The 14,979-nt window shown below is 36.4% G+C and overlaps 3 protein-coding genes across 3 annotated transcripts; 2 read left to right on the top strand and 1 right to left on the bottom strand.

Annotated features, from left to right (window-relative positions):
* Positions 1-443: 443 nt before the first annotated feature.
* Positions 444-3,604, top strand: LOC110230765 (importin subunit alpha-1-like). The gene is made up of 11 exons (XM_021034574.1): positions 444-611; positions 701-808; positions 1,116-1,325; positions 1,445-1,530; positions 1,620-1,742; positions 1,818-2,000; positions 2,081-2,235; positions 2,305-2,383; positions 2,574-2,702; positions 2,799-2,926; positions 3,012-3,604. The coding sequence occupies exons 3-11, from the start codon at positions 1,217-1,219 to the stop codon at positions 3,301-3,303; spliced, it is 1,284 nt and encodes a 427-aa protein (XP_020890233.1). The 5' UTR covers positions 444-611; positions 701-808; positions 1,116-1,216; the 3' UTR covers positions 3,304-3,604.
* A 1,440-nt stretch (positions 3,605-5,044) lies between these two features.
* LOC9301799 (GATA transcription factor 16) lies at positions 5,045-6,505 on the top strand. The gene is made up of 3 exons (XM_002865679.2): positions 5,045-5,662; positions 5,752-5,862; positions 5,981-6,505. The coding sequence occupies exons 1-3, from the start codon at positions 5,642-5,644 to the stop codon at positions 6,224-6,226; spliced, it is 378 nt and encodes a 125-aa protein (XP_002865725.2). The 5' UTR covers positions 5,045-5,641; the 3' UTR covers positions 6,227-6,505.
* Positions 6,506-10,179: 3,674 nt separating this feature from the next.
* LOC110227644 (LRR receptor-like serine/threonine-protein kinase GSO1) lies at positions 10,180-14,251 on the bottom strand. Its single transcript, XM_021022573.1, is given in 7 exon segments — positions 10,180-12,385; positions 12,527-12,601; positions 12,708-12,782; positions 12,916-12,990; positions 13,132-13,287; positions 13,564-13,885; positions 14,161-14,251. Coding segments are annotated over 5 exon segments (2,343 nt in total). The 5' UTR covers positions 13,157-13,287; positions 13,564-13,885; positions 14,161-14,251; the 3' UTR covers positions 10,180-10,292.
* Between the last annotated feature and the right edge of the window lie 728 nt (positions 14,252-14,979).

Here is a 14,979-nt window from a genome sequence, read left to right as displayed (position 1 = left end):
ATGTATTTTATGGTAGTTAAGTAAGCACACACACAATTGTTCAATTTCTATAAGACCAAACCTCTTCACTCTATTTTACATGTTCCTTATAAACAAAGATCATATACTGCCAAAACAATTTCTAACTCGCAACTGTTCCTGACAAGCGAGAGAACACAGGACATAATAAGTAACGACAGGACAGCCTAATGGGAAATTAATTCAGCGATCAAGATAGATATAGTAGATGCTTCAACGTAATATTGGAGTCTTTAGACTTACGAAGATGATACGGAAGAACTTTTTTTCCTCTGTTTCGCCGTTTTGGCGGGTGGCTTCCTCTGATAATAGACAAGGCATACAAGGGCATTTTCGTCATTCAAAAACCAAAATCTCTCTCTATGTGACACTCTTCTTCACTATCTTCTCTGCGACTGCATGTTTTGCGAAGAGACGTGATCTTCTCTAAACCCTAATAACCAGAATGATTCTCATCCTTTTGTTTCTACTTACTACTTTCCTTTACATATGCTTTTTAAACCCTAGATTCCCAAATCGCGGAGCTAAGCTTCGATTAAAACCCTAAAATTCATCTCTATTGAAATTAGAGAGTGCTAGATCACAGTGACAAGGTAAAAGATCTGCTTTTGATCTCTTCTTCTCTTTCGATTCGAGTGAAGATGATCTGTTGAAAATGTTGATCGCTCTGTGTTTGTTTCAGATCTTCTTGGTTGATTCAGAACCCATGATAACAAGAGCTGAAGAAGATATGATCGAACATAACAACAACAACATGATTTATGCTGATTGTGGCACAAGCAATCATAAGGTAAGTAGACCTATAAACCCTAATTTCAGTCCGATTTGGGGGAATTCGAGACTGATCTGATCTAATCCTAACCGATACGCCTAACAAATTGAAGTTTGGGTTTTATTAAACCGGTGTTAAACACAAAACCAAACTGAATCAATTTAATTAGGAAATTAAATCAAACCAAACCGGTTCTCTGATAACGATAATTAGAAAACCGTTTTTTTTTTCTTTCGCTTCTTTAAATTCATTCTCTGTTTTTCGCTCCTTTTGTTTGGATTCTTACTCTCAATTGCAAAAGTTCTTTGCTTCTGTCACATTTCAGTTGAGATTTCTAGGGTTTCTCGTCAAGTTTTGCAAATTTCTCTGGAGAGGTCGGAGAAGAGAGAAAGCCACGTTGCTTGAAACCCAAGTTTCGTCTAAAGGATGTCACAAGAAGTTTCAGAAGCTATGAGTTTACTCGATGGCCTTTCTTCGGAAGATCATTCAATACAGCTTGAATCCGCCACCAAGATCACCAGGCTTCTATCAGATGGTATATAAAACTTCCTCTGTTTACTTTCTTTACCTTTCTTGATTTCAATCTGAAAGATTCGTCTTTTATCATTAAACTCGAATGTTTCTTTAAATTTTGTGCTCTTGTGATCTGTCCAGCAATGCAAGGAAACAGGCCTCTTAATACCGAAGTTGTAGCTCGTTTCGTTTACCTTCTTCGCAATGACAAGCGCCCTTTGCTTCAAGTTAGAAGAAAAAAAGAACCCCCATCAAATTGATATTTACGATTATCAGTGTAATCTTTGATTCCAATATATTCAATGATCTTTCCTAGTGTGAAGCAGCTCGCGGTCTAACAATCATTGCTGCTTATAAACCGGATGTGGTAGTTGATCACGATGCTGGTCTAATCTTAGTCACGCTTCTTGCTTCCTCTAGAGATTATGTCCGTGAGCAGGTAAGCACTGTACTTATGCAGTAGATATGTATGAATGCTTTGTCACAGATATGAGTTTTGACATTATTCTTGCAGGCTTTATGGGCACTGGGTAATCTTGCTTATCATCCAATACACCATGACTATGTTCTTGGATGTGAGGTATTGAAGCCACTGCTGAGTCAGCTGTACAAGGATACTAACTTGTCGATGCTCAGAATTGCCACTCGGACTTTGTCTAACTTGTGTCATGGCATGCCTCCGCCTACCTTTGACGAGGTCTTCTTACTTCTCTTTCTCTCTGTTTCCTCTGTTTGTATACGTCCAATACTTTCAACATATGAAGCATTGATTAACAGGTGAAACCTGCACTTGAAATACATCTTAATTCAAGTGATGAAGAAGTCTTGAGATATGTTTGCTGCGCAATTGTGCATCTGTGTGATGGTTCAGAAGATGTAATCCAAAGTGTGATTGAAGCTGGTTTTGTCCCAAAACTAGTTGAAGTTCTCCGGTTAGTATCTCAGAATCCTTTATTGTGACATGTTTGGATACTGAAGGCTGACAATTTTTTCTTTTGCAGACACCCTTCGCCAGTTGTACTTGCTCCTGTACTTCATACCATTGGGACTATAGTTACTGCAAATAATCACCAGATCCAAGTATGTAATTCATATTCCACTTATGTTGTCCACCTTGTGGAGTTATCACAATTTCTCTAGAATGTTTAGTAGAGAGGATGCAGTGCTTGCTTTGTTATATGTTCCTTGTTTACATTGTTACGAATAGATTTTGTAATCAAACAACAAAGTGCTTAGGCTCTGAATAAACCTCTTTGAACATATTCTTTAGGTTGTGATCAATTGTGGTGTTTTACCCATTCTTGCCGACCTGTTTACTCGAGACTATGAGATACACATAAAGGTAAACACTTTCTGGACAATTTCAAGGATCACTGCAGGCTTTACAGAACAACTTCAGGTGAGAAGCTTTTGTTGCAGAACATATACAAATTTAACCCTTCTGTTGCTATTACTAATTGTGTTCTATTTGTCTTTTTTGCACTGATGAAAACAGTCAGTAATTGATGCAAATTTGATTCCAACGTTGGTCAATCTGGCTCAACATGCTGAATTTGACATAAAGAAACAAGCTGTATGGGCAATATCAAATGCAACCTCAGGTGGTTCTCATGATCAAATCAAGTATGTTCTTGTCTTCTCTCTCTTTTTTTACTTTGCATTGCTTTTTATTGATCATTAAGTCACAATCTCCTTTGGTATGATTCAGATACTTAGTGAAGCAGGGTTGCGTAAAACCTTTATGTGATCTCGTGGTATGTTCAGATGTAATGATCAACTCAGTGTGTCTGGATGGTTTGGAAAACATATTGAAGGCCGGAGAGGCGGAAAAGAACACAGGAGAGGTGAACTGTTATCTCCAACTGGTTGATGCCGCGGAAGGGGTGGAAAAGATTGAGAACCTGCAGAAACACGAAAGCGATGAGATCTACAAGAAGGCTTTGAAGATTCTGGAGACATACTGGCTTGTAGAGGAGACACAACAACAACCTCCAAGGTGATTGATGTGGTTTTGCAGTTGTGAGAGAACCAAGTTCCAGTTCCTGTTGGAGTCAACTTCAGTTCCTGTTGGAGTCAACTTTTGTTCATCTTTATATTGAGTAAACTTGTTGAAATTGAGTACATGATTCGGTTTCAAGATTGTACTGGACCAGATACAGTGATCAAATACATGACTGATGGTATGCTTCTTAGGGAGATTCTGATAGATGAAAACCTCTTTCAATACTCTGTAATCATGCTTGACGAAGCTCACGAGCGGACAATCCACACTGATGAAACGTAGGCTTGACCTTCATCTGATTGTCACATCTGCCACATTGGATGCAGAGAAGTTCTCTAAGTATTTCTTCAACTGCAACATTTTTACCATTCCTAGAAGAACCTTTCCTGTTGAGATACTGTATACCAAACAGCCAGAAACAGATTACTTGGATGCAGCTTTGATCACAGTCCTTCAGATTCACTTGAGGGTGGCATTCTCGTCTTTTGATGGGGCAGGAAGAGATCGATTCTGCATGCCAGTCTCTGTGCGAGAGAATGAAAGGACGTTCCTGAACTAAGAGATGGATCCGTTAAGGCGATTATCATTGAAACAGCTGCAAAGAAATAGATTGAAAATGATTTAAAGTCTGATAACAACAGATTCTTGCTTACATTCCTTTTAGGTTTACAAGTTCCCCTAGTTCCTTAGGGATAGTTGCAGATAATTTATTGGCTTCAAGAACTCTGTAATCATTCAAATAAACAAAACAACTTAGCTTTATATGTAATCACGTAAGATAAACAAAGAAAACGGTTGAATCATACAAGAAAATGCGGTTTCCAGATAAGCGATTTGCGCAAACAGAGCTACAGTGAAACATTCAAACATGAGATCAAAGACTTACATAGATTTTACGGTAATTACGGCATAAGTCACTGCAAAAACAAGCAAAAAGGCTCCCTCTTTTTTATAATTTCTTTTTGTCAACTAGAACAGTGAAAACAGAGGAAACAGAACACAAAGAACCATCCTGTGGTTTTTAGCTTGTAAGCTGCAGAGATAAAAGCTTTGGCTTCATTGTTCATAGAGTATACATTGTTCCTGTTTCTTTTTTTTTTGAAGTTTTATGTCGTCTAATTGATGCTGTGTTTATTTTTTTAGTAAAAAAGTTACTTAAAATCTCCATGGTGATTATAGAACGAAGAAGGGTTTTGTTAGAATCATATACATGGACCAGATAGATGTAAGTATGTGGTTCAATGGGAGACAAATAAGTCCTTTTCTTTCTTCTAAATCAATTATAAACCTGAAAATGAATATCCTAAACCAATACGTCCTCCAAAAAAGCACAAGATCTTACATTTTTCTACATTAAAATATTGGATATATATGTCTTTAATATTAAATTTAAACCTATTTCGAGTATTGTCACTTTGACCAGGAAATTGTTTAGTCAACGTTACACTATCGTATTTGGAACTATGCAGAATAAATAATATATATGGTCTGAATCTGAATCCTATCTACATGGTTTAGTTCCCTACCACTCTCATTGTTTGTTTCTTTCTCTTTATAGTTTACAATCATTCTATCATTGGTATCTCAATTTTGCACTATCTTCCACTTGATCATCTACTTAGTGACATAATCATATGTATAACCAATGCATATAGATCTAATATTGAAAAATTACCGAGTGTTTTTTTTACTTTATAGATTAACCAAGTTTTCAATGTGCAAGTCTTACAGGGACAATTTGTATGTAAAGGGATGTGAGATTTCTAAAACCTTTTTTTTAGAAATTTTTTGATACAAAAAGAATTATGGAAAATTGGAAACGGCTACGATCAAATACATGTGAATCATCATCATTGACCACTCGAAGAAACCGTACTCTTTGCCGTATCTGATTACACAATGGTCAAAGTGGCGCCATTTTTTCTTTTCACCAAATCATAATACACCTTTTTCTCAAAAAAAAATCCATGTTTTGGCGGGTGGCTTCTTCTGATAATAGAGAGTGAATAAAAGGGCATTTTCGTCATTTAAGAACCAAAATCCTAGGGTTTAATTCCGAACCAATTTATAATCGTGTTTGGTTTTATTGATCATTGTGTCTGTCGGTTCGATTCTTTCAAAAATCAAAACCTCTCTCTCTCTGTGACACTCTTCTTCACTCTCTTCTCTGCATGTTTTTGCGAAGAAACGTGATCTTCTCAAAACCCTAGTAACCAGATTGATTCTGATACTCTCCTTGATCTCTGTTTCCAAACCCTAGCTTTCCCGATTGCGGCGCCGACTCTGATCAAATCCTTAAATATATCCATTTCAATTGACGATCTCGGAAGTAAAGAATGCTAGATCACAGTGAGAAGGTAAAATGATCTGCTTCTGATCTCTTCTTCTATTTAGATTCTGATGATGATGATGATCTGATAATAAACTGATCGCTCTGTGTTTTCAGGTTTTGGTTGATTCAGAAACCATGAAAACAAGAGCTCAAGATAAGAAGACTTGTGCTGATTGTGGTACAAGCAAAACCCCTCTTTGGCGTGGTGGTCCTGCTGGTCCTAAGGTACAGACACAAACCCTAGTTTTACTCTGATTTTGGAGGAAAAATCGAGATTGATCATTTGATCTTGTCTCTGATCTCTGATTCTGATCTGATAAGTTTTGTTTTTTGTTCTGTGTAGTCGTTGTGTAACGCGTGTGGGATCAGAAACAGGAAGAAGAGAAGAGGAACAGAGGATAATAAGAAATTAAAGAAATCAAGTTCAGGCGGCGGAAACCCTAAATTGGGTGAATCGTTAAAACAGAGGTTGATGGATTTTGGGATAACGAAGAGATCAACGGTGGAGAAGCAACGACGGAAGCTTGGTGAAGAAGAACAAGCCGCTGTTTTACTCATGGCTCTTTCTTATGGCTCTGTTTACGCTTAGTGGGTTTTTTTTCTGGATCTCACCATGGTTAGGGTTTTCTTGAATTTGGAGAGCAATGATGATGATGATGATGATGACTAACAAAATGAAATGTGAAAATTTTCACTTTTTTTGTTAGAAATTGTTTGGTTTTTTTGTGTTTTTTTTTTACTTTAAAAAATTTTGGGTATCTCGATGATGTGATTTGGTGGTAATCAAAAAAAGTTTTGGAAATTGTAGGAAGATGAACGAAGAAAAACATGTTCGGTGGTAGTTTATTAGTAGTTTTTTATTTATTTCTATAATATTATTTTATTTTTTAAATAATTGTTCTGTGTTGAGATTTTGTCTTTATTAGGACAGGAATGGGACTTGCCTATCTGTTAAGCACACAATCTTGTCAAGTCAAAAATAGTCATATAATTTATATTAAAATTTAAAATGAAAAATGGTTCAAAATTTCGTCAAATTTTAATGTTTTCTTCAGTGAATTTTAGTCCGATTCAAACCGTCTAGTCCGTTAACTTGCGATATGGATTTTTTCGGTTTGGATTTATTGCTAATATCAGGTAATTACAAAACCGAAGAAATCCGCAAAAACACGTTATTAACCCGTAATTTGGTAACCGATTGAACCGGCCGGATATGAGTTCAAAAAAAAAACATTTGATTTTAAAATAAAAATAGAATTTTAGATTTTTAGTGTATTCACAATTTACTATTCAGTTATATTTATAATTTTTTCAGTTATTTGTATTCACTATCCTATTATCTTAATAGTTTTTACGGTTTAAATTAGATTTAAAAAATTTAATCACTTTATTATTATTGTTAGACTTTATTTTTTGTTAAATATGGTGTGCTTATTTTTATATTTATATTTATACAACTATATAATTTCTATAAATATTAAATACATCAAATAAATTTTAATCAATTGATCCATAATCGAATCCGGTTGATCTAATGACTTAATAACACAGAAAATAGTCCAGTTTACCGTCTAGCCCGGATTTTAAAACATTGGTTTTATTTTTCTGTTAATGTCAAATTATGCTACCGTGGTAGTTACGATTGCGGATAAGATACCTCATGGGAAACAAAGTTTTAGGTTTGATAGGAGATGGATTGGAAAAGAAGGGTTATTAGAAGCAATTTCAAATGGTTGGAATTTAGATCCTGGTTTGCGAGATGGACAATTTGTTGAGAAATTGACTAATTGTAGGCGAGCTATATCTCAATGGCGGAAAGAGTTAACTCCGTATGGAAGGAAAACAATAGAGGAACTGAAATCTGATTTAGCGGTAGCACAGAGAGATGATACGAGGACACGAGAGGAGATTACAGATTTAACAATGAGGTTGAAAGAAGCTTACCGAGATGAAGAACAATATTGGTACCAAAAAAGTAGAACTCTATGGATGAATTTAGGGGATAATAATTCGAAATACTTTCATGCTCTCACAAAACAGAGACGTGCGAGGAATCGAATCAACGGGCTACATGATGAAAATGGGACATGGTCGGTAGAGGACAAAGATATTCAGAACATAGCGGTCTCTTACTTAAAGAATTTGTTTACAACAACTAATCCTCAGGCTTTTGAGGAGTCATTAGCAGAGGTTAAATTGAGGATAACGGACCAGACGAATGATTTTTTAATTGCACCTACGACCGAATGTGAGGTGCGAGCGGCTTTATTTATAATGCACCCAGAGAAAGGGCCAGGACCAGATGGCATGACAGCATTGTTTTTCCAGAAAGCTTGGGTTACTATTAAAACGGATCTGTCAATTATGGTTAATTCTTTTTTACAAGAGAGAGTTTTTGATAAGCGGTTAAATATGACTAATATATGTCTTATACCAAAAACAGAGAGACCGACTCGGATGACGGAATTACGACCTATTAGTCTTTGTAATGTTGGATATAAAGTAATTTCAAAAATACTTTGTCAAAGACTGATGAAGGTTCTACCAAACCTTATTTCGGAAACCCAATCTGCTTTTGTAGAAGGGCGACTGATCTCGGTCAATATTCTTATAGCGCAGGAGATGTTTCATTGGTTAAGAACAAATCCGTCATGTAAAGAGAAATTTATGGTGATTAAAACGGATATGAGTAAGGCATATGACAGAGTCGAATGGAAGTTTATAGAAGAATTATTAAGGAAGATGGGTTTCTGTGAAAAGTGGATTTCGTGGATGATGTGGTGTATTACAACAGTCCAATATAGAGTTCTCCTTAATGGTCAACCTAGAGGTCTAATAATTCCAGAAAGGGGATTAAGGCAAGGAGATCTTTTATCTCCATATTTGTTTATTCTTTGTACGGAGGTACTTATAGCAAATATTCAGAAAGCAGAACAGGAAAAGTTGATTACCGGTATTAAGGTATCAACAGCTAGTCCTTATGTATCACATCTTTTATTTGCGGATGATAGTCTATTCTTTTGCAAAGCAAATATAGATCAATGCAGGGTAATTTTGGGGAACCTACAGCAATATGAAGCGGTTTCGGGGCAGCAAATTAATTTTTCAAAATTATCAATTCAGTTTGGTCATAAGGTGGATGACTCTATTCAGGCGGAAATAAAATCAGTTTTGCTTATTAATAACCTTGGTGGTATGGGCACTTACCTTGGTTTACCGGAAAGTCTAGGTGGATCAAAGACCAAGATTTTCTCTTTTGTTAGGGAGAGATTACAGACTAGAATAAATGGATGGTCGGCAAAATTTTTATCGAAAGGCGGGAAAGAAGTAATGATCAAATCTGTAGTTGCGGCACTGCCAACTTATGTTATGTCTTGCTTTAGACTACCAAAAATGATTACTTCCAAACTTACAAGTGCGGTAGCTAAATTCTGGTGGAGTTCAAATGGTGAATCGAGAGGAATGCACTAGGTGGCTTGGAACAAGTTATGTAGTAGTAAATCAGACGGTGGCTTGGGATTTCAGAGTGTAGATGATTTTAATTCTGCCTTATTAGCGAAACAATTATGGCGCTTGATTACGACTCCCGATTCACTCTTTGCAAAGGTTTTCAAATGACGGTATTTTCGGAAATCCAGTCCTCTGGATACAATAAAATCTTACTCTCCTTCCTATGGTTGGAGAAGTATTATGTCAGGGACTGATAAATTTTCAGGAACAGGGTGGTTCTGCACATCATCAAATGGAGAGACACCAACCATGGGAGCAGCCAATATCCGAAGAAGTCTCTCACCTCTACATACCGAAGTGGAAGCTCTTCTCTGGACGATGAAGTGTATGATTGGAGCCGATAACCAAGATGTAGCCTTTTATACAGACTGTTCAGATCTGGTGAAGATGGTGTCTTTCCCAACCGAATGGCCGGCTTTCTCAGTATATTTGGAAGATTTCAAGAGCGACAAGGAAGAATTTTCAAGCTTTTCTTTATCTTTAATTCCTCGCAGTGCAAATGTAAAAGCGGATAATTTGGCACGAAAAATTCGTACCGAACCGCATCATATCACTTATGTAAACAACATTCCTTAGGAATGGTTCTTTTAAATTTTAATTAATAGCTGTTGACAAAAAAAAATACTACCAGATTTTAGGTTTTATTCCGTCATCAATCGTGGTATTTAAATGTGGTAATTTAACAGTGGAATTATCCTTTTTTTCATTAGTTCCGTGGGTATCAAACAATTCTAGAAGTATGGAAAAATCATTTTTGTAACACATATTAATGATAATAACATTATGATGCTGTCAACATTAAAACCATATCATTAATAATATGTCCTGTACAGGTAACGCAGATCTTGGTCTCTCTAGCCGCATGAAAATGTTTTTCTTTTTTCTTTAAATCAAGTCCAATCGCCATTTATACCAATATCACTAAACCAGATTTTTTTTATATCTTAAAATTATCAATTATTTGATCATTAACAAAACATAGACGAATCTTTTGAAACAGAGACAACCTGCATCAACTTACATTCCTCTATCACAGCAAGTAAAATCTAAAACACATATGTACTTACTAAAAAAGAAAAAAAAAACAGAGGATTGAAGTTGGTTTTGCATGATAAGGAATATTCAAGAACTATGCTGAAATGGTTTTAAGACACCTTACTTTTCGCAGAGGCAATGAAGGCATCGACAAGGCGGAGCCATGCTCGACGCCAAGAACAATTGACGCACATAAGAACAAGAATGCCTATCAGTGCAGTCACATAAGTTGCAGCCGTACTCCAATAGAAGACCAACATGTCAATAGCAGCTTCAACATCATCTTCTTCTCCTCTATTATCTGTTTCCTCTGAGTTCTTCTTAGCTTCACAGCTTCTATCGGTTGGCGATCCACATAGAAGAGGATTTCCCAAGTAGCTGTTCTCATCAAAGGTGTTAAATTGCCTTCCTTGGGGAATGATGCCTGATAAATTGTTGTAAGAGATGTTGAATACAACAAGAGAAGTGAGGTTGGTTAATTGGTGAGAAATGCTTCCTTGTAACATGTTATAAGAAAGATCAAGGCTCTCTATGTCCTCCAGTTTGGAGAAGCTATCCGGTATATGACTCGACAAGAAATTGCGAGACAGATTCAAAGCTCTAAGCTTGGAGAGCTCTCCAAGCTCTGCTGGGATAACACCACTTAATTCATTGCTTGACAGATCCAAGCCATACATGTAATCAAGTGTTCCTTCAGTCAACTCAAATGCTCCAGTATAAGAATCATACCTGTGCTTTGCTGCAAATTGGATTTCAATTTTCAGATGAGTTATGTAGTCTAACGTGAAATCCTCAACCCCAAATGTGGTTTTGTAGAATCCCAAGTAAAAGTTCTCTAAAGAGTAAACTGAACCAAAGTAGTCAAGTTTATCATCGTTACCTCCCAGTCCAAATGATAAATTATTGAAGCATGAAGGTATGGAGCCATTGAGCTTGTTATTTGAAAGATCTAAAAGTCTGATGTTACTCAATTCACACAGAGTCCTTGGAATATATCCCGATAAGTTGTTACCTCTCAACAAAAGAATACTCATATCTTCGGTATTTACAAACTGCGGGATACTCCCAGAGAGTTTATTGTTCCGCAAATCAAGTATTTGGACACCTCCCAACAATGTGTCCGGGATTGGCCCTGTGAAGTTGTTGTTGTGTAGGAAAAATCTTGGCCAAAGTATACTACCAACAAGTGATGGTAAGGCTCCAGATAATAGGTTTGCAGAGAGGTCTAGAAAATAAAGATGTTCAGTGACCAGAAGCGAAGGTGGTATTGCACCTTCTAAGAAATTGTTGGACATGTCAAGGACTAACAAATTAACCAAGTTGAGCAAACCAACACCGATCTTCCCTGTAAATAAGTTGTTATCGATTCTTAGGACGGACAATGAAGTGAAGTTTGTACGTCTTGAAAGAAAATGGCCGCTAAATTTGTTGTGGGAGAGCTGCAGGATTCTTAATGAAAAACACCCTGTGACAAAGCTTCTAGGTAGCTCCCCAGATAAATTATTATAAGCCAGGTTCAAGAATGAAATGTTCTTCATTTCACCCATAGACAATGGGAAATTCCCTTGGAACCCATTATTGGAGCCATTCAAATGTACTAGACTCGGAAGCACACGACCAATATTATCAGGGAACAGTCCACCAATATCATTTTCTGAAAAATCCAAAACCTGCAAATTGTGAACTGTTGTAGGCATCTGAAAGATAGTGAATGAATTATTCTTCAACTGTAAGACTTCAAGTTCTGGATTATTCTCCAACAGCCATGCAGGACTGATTCCAGATAATCTATTGTCAGATAGATCAACTAGACGCAAGTTCTTCTGGTACATGAGAAAGTTGGGGATTTTCTCCAAGCTGCAAAGTCGTAGTACAACAACACTTAGTTGGAATTTCGGCTGCCAATTATTTTCTGTCTCTACTTGTAGCATAGCAGATGTTGATGACATTATGAGCACCTTGAGTTTTGTGAGGTTGGCAAGTGGACTGAGCGAGAAAAAGCTTTAAAAGCTATTATCTGACAATGATAGATATTCGAGGGACTCGAGGCTACTGAAATTGGGTGGTATATTTCCACTTAATTGGTTTGATGAGAGGTCAAGAAACCGTAGCTTGTTCAAGCTACCGAAACACAGAGGGAGCTGACCAACAAAATAATTTTCTCTGAGATCAAGCTCCCGCAAATTCTTCATTTCACAAAACACTGCGGAAAAGATAGTTTGGAAAACAACAAGATGATGAGAATAATAAGAGTAGTATTCCTCTCGAGAATTAGACACTTTTCAGACGTAAAAGTTATAATGTCCATATTGATAATCTCGGAGTTGAAGCAAAGACAGATCACCTTCTATTGGTATAGGCCCGTGGAAATTATTATAACCAAGACTCAGGACTTCCAAGTTAGTCAAATTCCTTAATCCTAAAATAAAGTAAAGACATAAAGGATATACCTTGAAAAATAAAAAAAAGGGATTCACATCCATTCTTAATAAAATAAAATGAAGTTAAAACTTGAGCAAACTTGCCTTGCCATTCCATTGAACTATAAAGTACATTAGAACTTAGATCTAGAGCTTTCAGCTTCTTTAAGTAAGGAAACTCTGCCACAAAACAAAGAAACAAAAAGCAAAGACACCAACAATTAATATGGACATGATGTTCTTAAAGATGGCATAAACTAATTTCAGTAACTATGCATTTTTCTATGGACAGTCACTATTGACGAAATGATACCTCTTACAGGTATGGAGCCGTCAATTCTGTTTCCACTCAGATCCAGCAGTTCCAAGTTTGTCAAGTTTTTAAGTTCTGAAAGGGAGTCCAAGAGAATAATAGAATGATAAGAACTAAAATAAAGCGACAGCAAAATTGTAGCGCTTACTATATACAAATCAATCTAACCAAATGATACATCAACAATAAGTAAGTGTACTAGAAGGAGAAACATACCTTTAGCGGGAAAAGGGACATACATATAGTTATTCCGAAGAGAAAGAGTTGTAAGTGATGTAGCAGCATTAAGAAACGGAAAGATGCTATTGTTGAATTGATTTGAAGAGAAATTCAGAATCTGCAGGTTTCTTAATCTCCTTAGGCTTTTATAACCTGCAAAATAAAATCTTGTTAACATTTAACTAATTATACGAAAACTCTAATAAATATGATAAGTTCCATTACAATTTGAGTCTAATCTACATGCCAATGAAGATTTGAAACATGAGTGATGGTTGAGTGTAATTTTGTGCTACATGGCATAGTTTTAAACGGTATCAACTTTCACAAATCTATAAATTCAAACCTTTTACTGCAGGGGAAAATGTTTCCAAATAGAGACCATAATAGGTAAGAAAGAGACATTGGGACAAGCATGATGATATATACCTTCCACATCATCAACCAATCCGTTGAATCTGGGCTTGGATAAGTCCAGAATTCGAACCTCTTCAAAGGGATGCAGCAAAGAAAGATTTAGATGAGCACTCTTTGAAAAGGTAATCGGTGTATAAAGGGAAAGCCCTATAACACGCCTGCTTGTATGATTGCACTTAATTTTCTCCCACTGACAGCAATCTCTCTTTGTGTCATTAGTCCAAGTAGGGAGAACATTTTCGAGCTCCCATCCTCGGCTTCTTGAGATCACGAATTTCTTGAGTTCCAACAAAGCTTTCCTTTCTTTCTCAATACAGCTTCTGAATCCATGTAGCTGTCCCAATAGTAACATCACCAATATCAGGTTTTGACCCAAGAACACTTTCCCTTCCATTGGTTTGAATAAAAAAAAAATTGAGCAAGTTTGATGTTGTCCAAATATATATCCATGTTTACAAGCACTAAAAACTACTGGTTGACATTGAATAAAAGCACCTACGGTTTCCTCATCCCTAAGAATAAAAGCTCAGTCATAATTAGAGTTAATTAGTATGATTCAAATACAAGCAAACAATTAACAATGAAATCATTTCAGAAGAAAGATGTAACCTTTAAGTTGTGCCAAACAAACGGCCAAAAACACTCCAACGGTAACTGTGAGGTGATTAACCACCAAGTAAGTACTAAACGCTGTCGTTTCACGCGAATTTAATTCAGCGAAATTCCTAGATTACCATCTCCATGAGAGTCATTTCTGCATGATAGAGAAGCTCCTACTGAAGCAAGAATACAAATTGGGGAATGATTGATTCGCCGCCCCAGTACCGTAAAACCAAAATCAGGTCAATGGACAAATTAGGTGAACGGAAAAGAACCCATCGAATCGGAGAAGATTCAAGAATAAGGAGACGACAAAAGGGAATCCGATTGATATAGAAGATGGCCATGGATCTTGCAAGTAAGCTTCTGAAAATTTCAAACTCTTTTTGTTAATTCCGGTGAGTGGTGTTTCTCATAGGGTTATTGGGCTTTTTTGTTCTTGGGCCATAAAAAAGCCGGCCCAATAAAATAGAAGAAATGCTCTCTATATATCGAATTCCATTCATGCACATGTACACAACGACTCCTAACATGCCACGCCACTTACCAGTACACCACACCACACGACTAGTCCAACATATTCTACAAAACATGGAGCTTCAACAATTTTGATGATAACGTGTTATCATTTTCTTACAATGGTGTGCACGGTCTTATATACGGATGGATATATATTCGTCAATATACGAATGAAAAAAAAAAAAATACGAATGGATATTCAAATTTACTCCTTGATAAAAGAAAATTTCGACAAATATATAAGTCATGTCTATCGTATATTTGTCCTGCGATGGTATTTGATTCAATTTGTATTAAACCCCAAACCCT

The sequence above is a fragment of the Arabidopsis lyrata genome (genome assembly GCF_000004255.2).
Source record: "Arabidopsis lyrata subsp. lyrata unplaced genomic scaffold ARALYscaffold_8, whole genome shotgun sequence".
Classification (NCBI taxonomy): Eukaryota; Viridiplantae; Streptophyta; class Magnoliopsida; order Brassicales; family Brassicaceae; genus Arabidopsis; species Arabidopsis lyrata.
The sequence above is the reverse complement of the archived record's forward strand: the minus strand, read 5'-3'. Positions and strand labels throughout refer to the sequence as shown.

Excerpts from the sequence above, each read along its gene's own strand:
- LOC110230765 (XM_021034574.1), top strand. The coding sequence starts at position 1,217 with ATGTCACAAGAAGTTTCAGAAGCTATGAGTTTACTCGATGGCCTTTCT. Across the intron at positions 1,531-1,619 it reads ACAAGCGCCCTTTGCTTCAA|TGTGAAGCAGCTCGCGGTCT; the intron begins GTTAGAAGAAAA and ends GATCTTTCCTAG. Across the intron at positions 2,236-2,304 it reads AAACTAGTTGAAGTTCTCCG|ACACCCTTCGCCAGTTGTAC; the intron begins GTTAGTATCTCA and ends TTTCTTTTGCAG.
- LOC9301799 (XM_002865679.2), top strand. The coding sequence starts at position 5,642 with ATGCTAGATCACAGTGAGAAG. Across the intron at positions 5,663-5,751 it reads TGCTAGATCACAGTGAGAAG|GTTTTGGTTGATTCAGAAAC; the intron begins GTAAAATGATCT and ends CTGTGTTTTCAG. Across the intron at positions 5,863-5,980 it reads GTGGTCCTGCTGGTCCTAAG|TCGTTGTGTAACGCGTGTGG; the intron begins GTACAGACACAA and ends TGTTCTGTGTAG.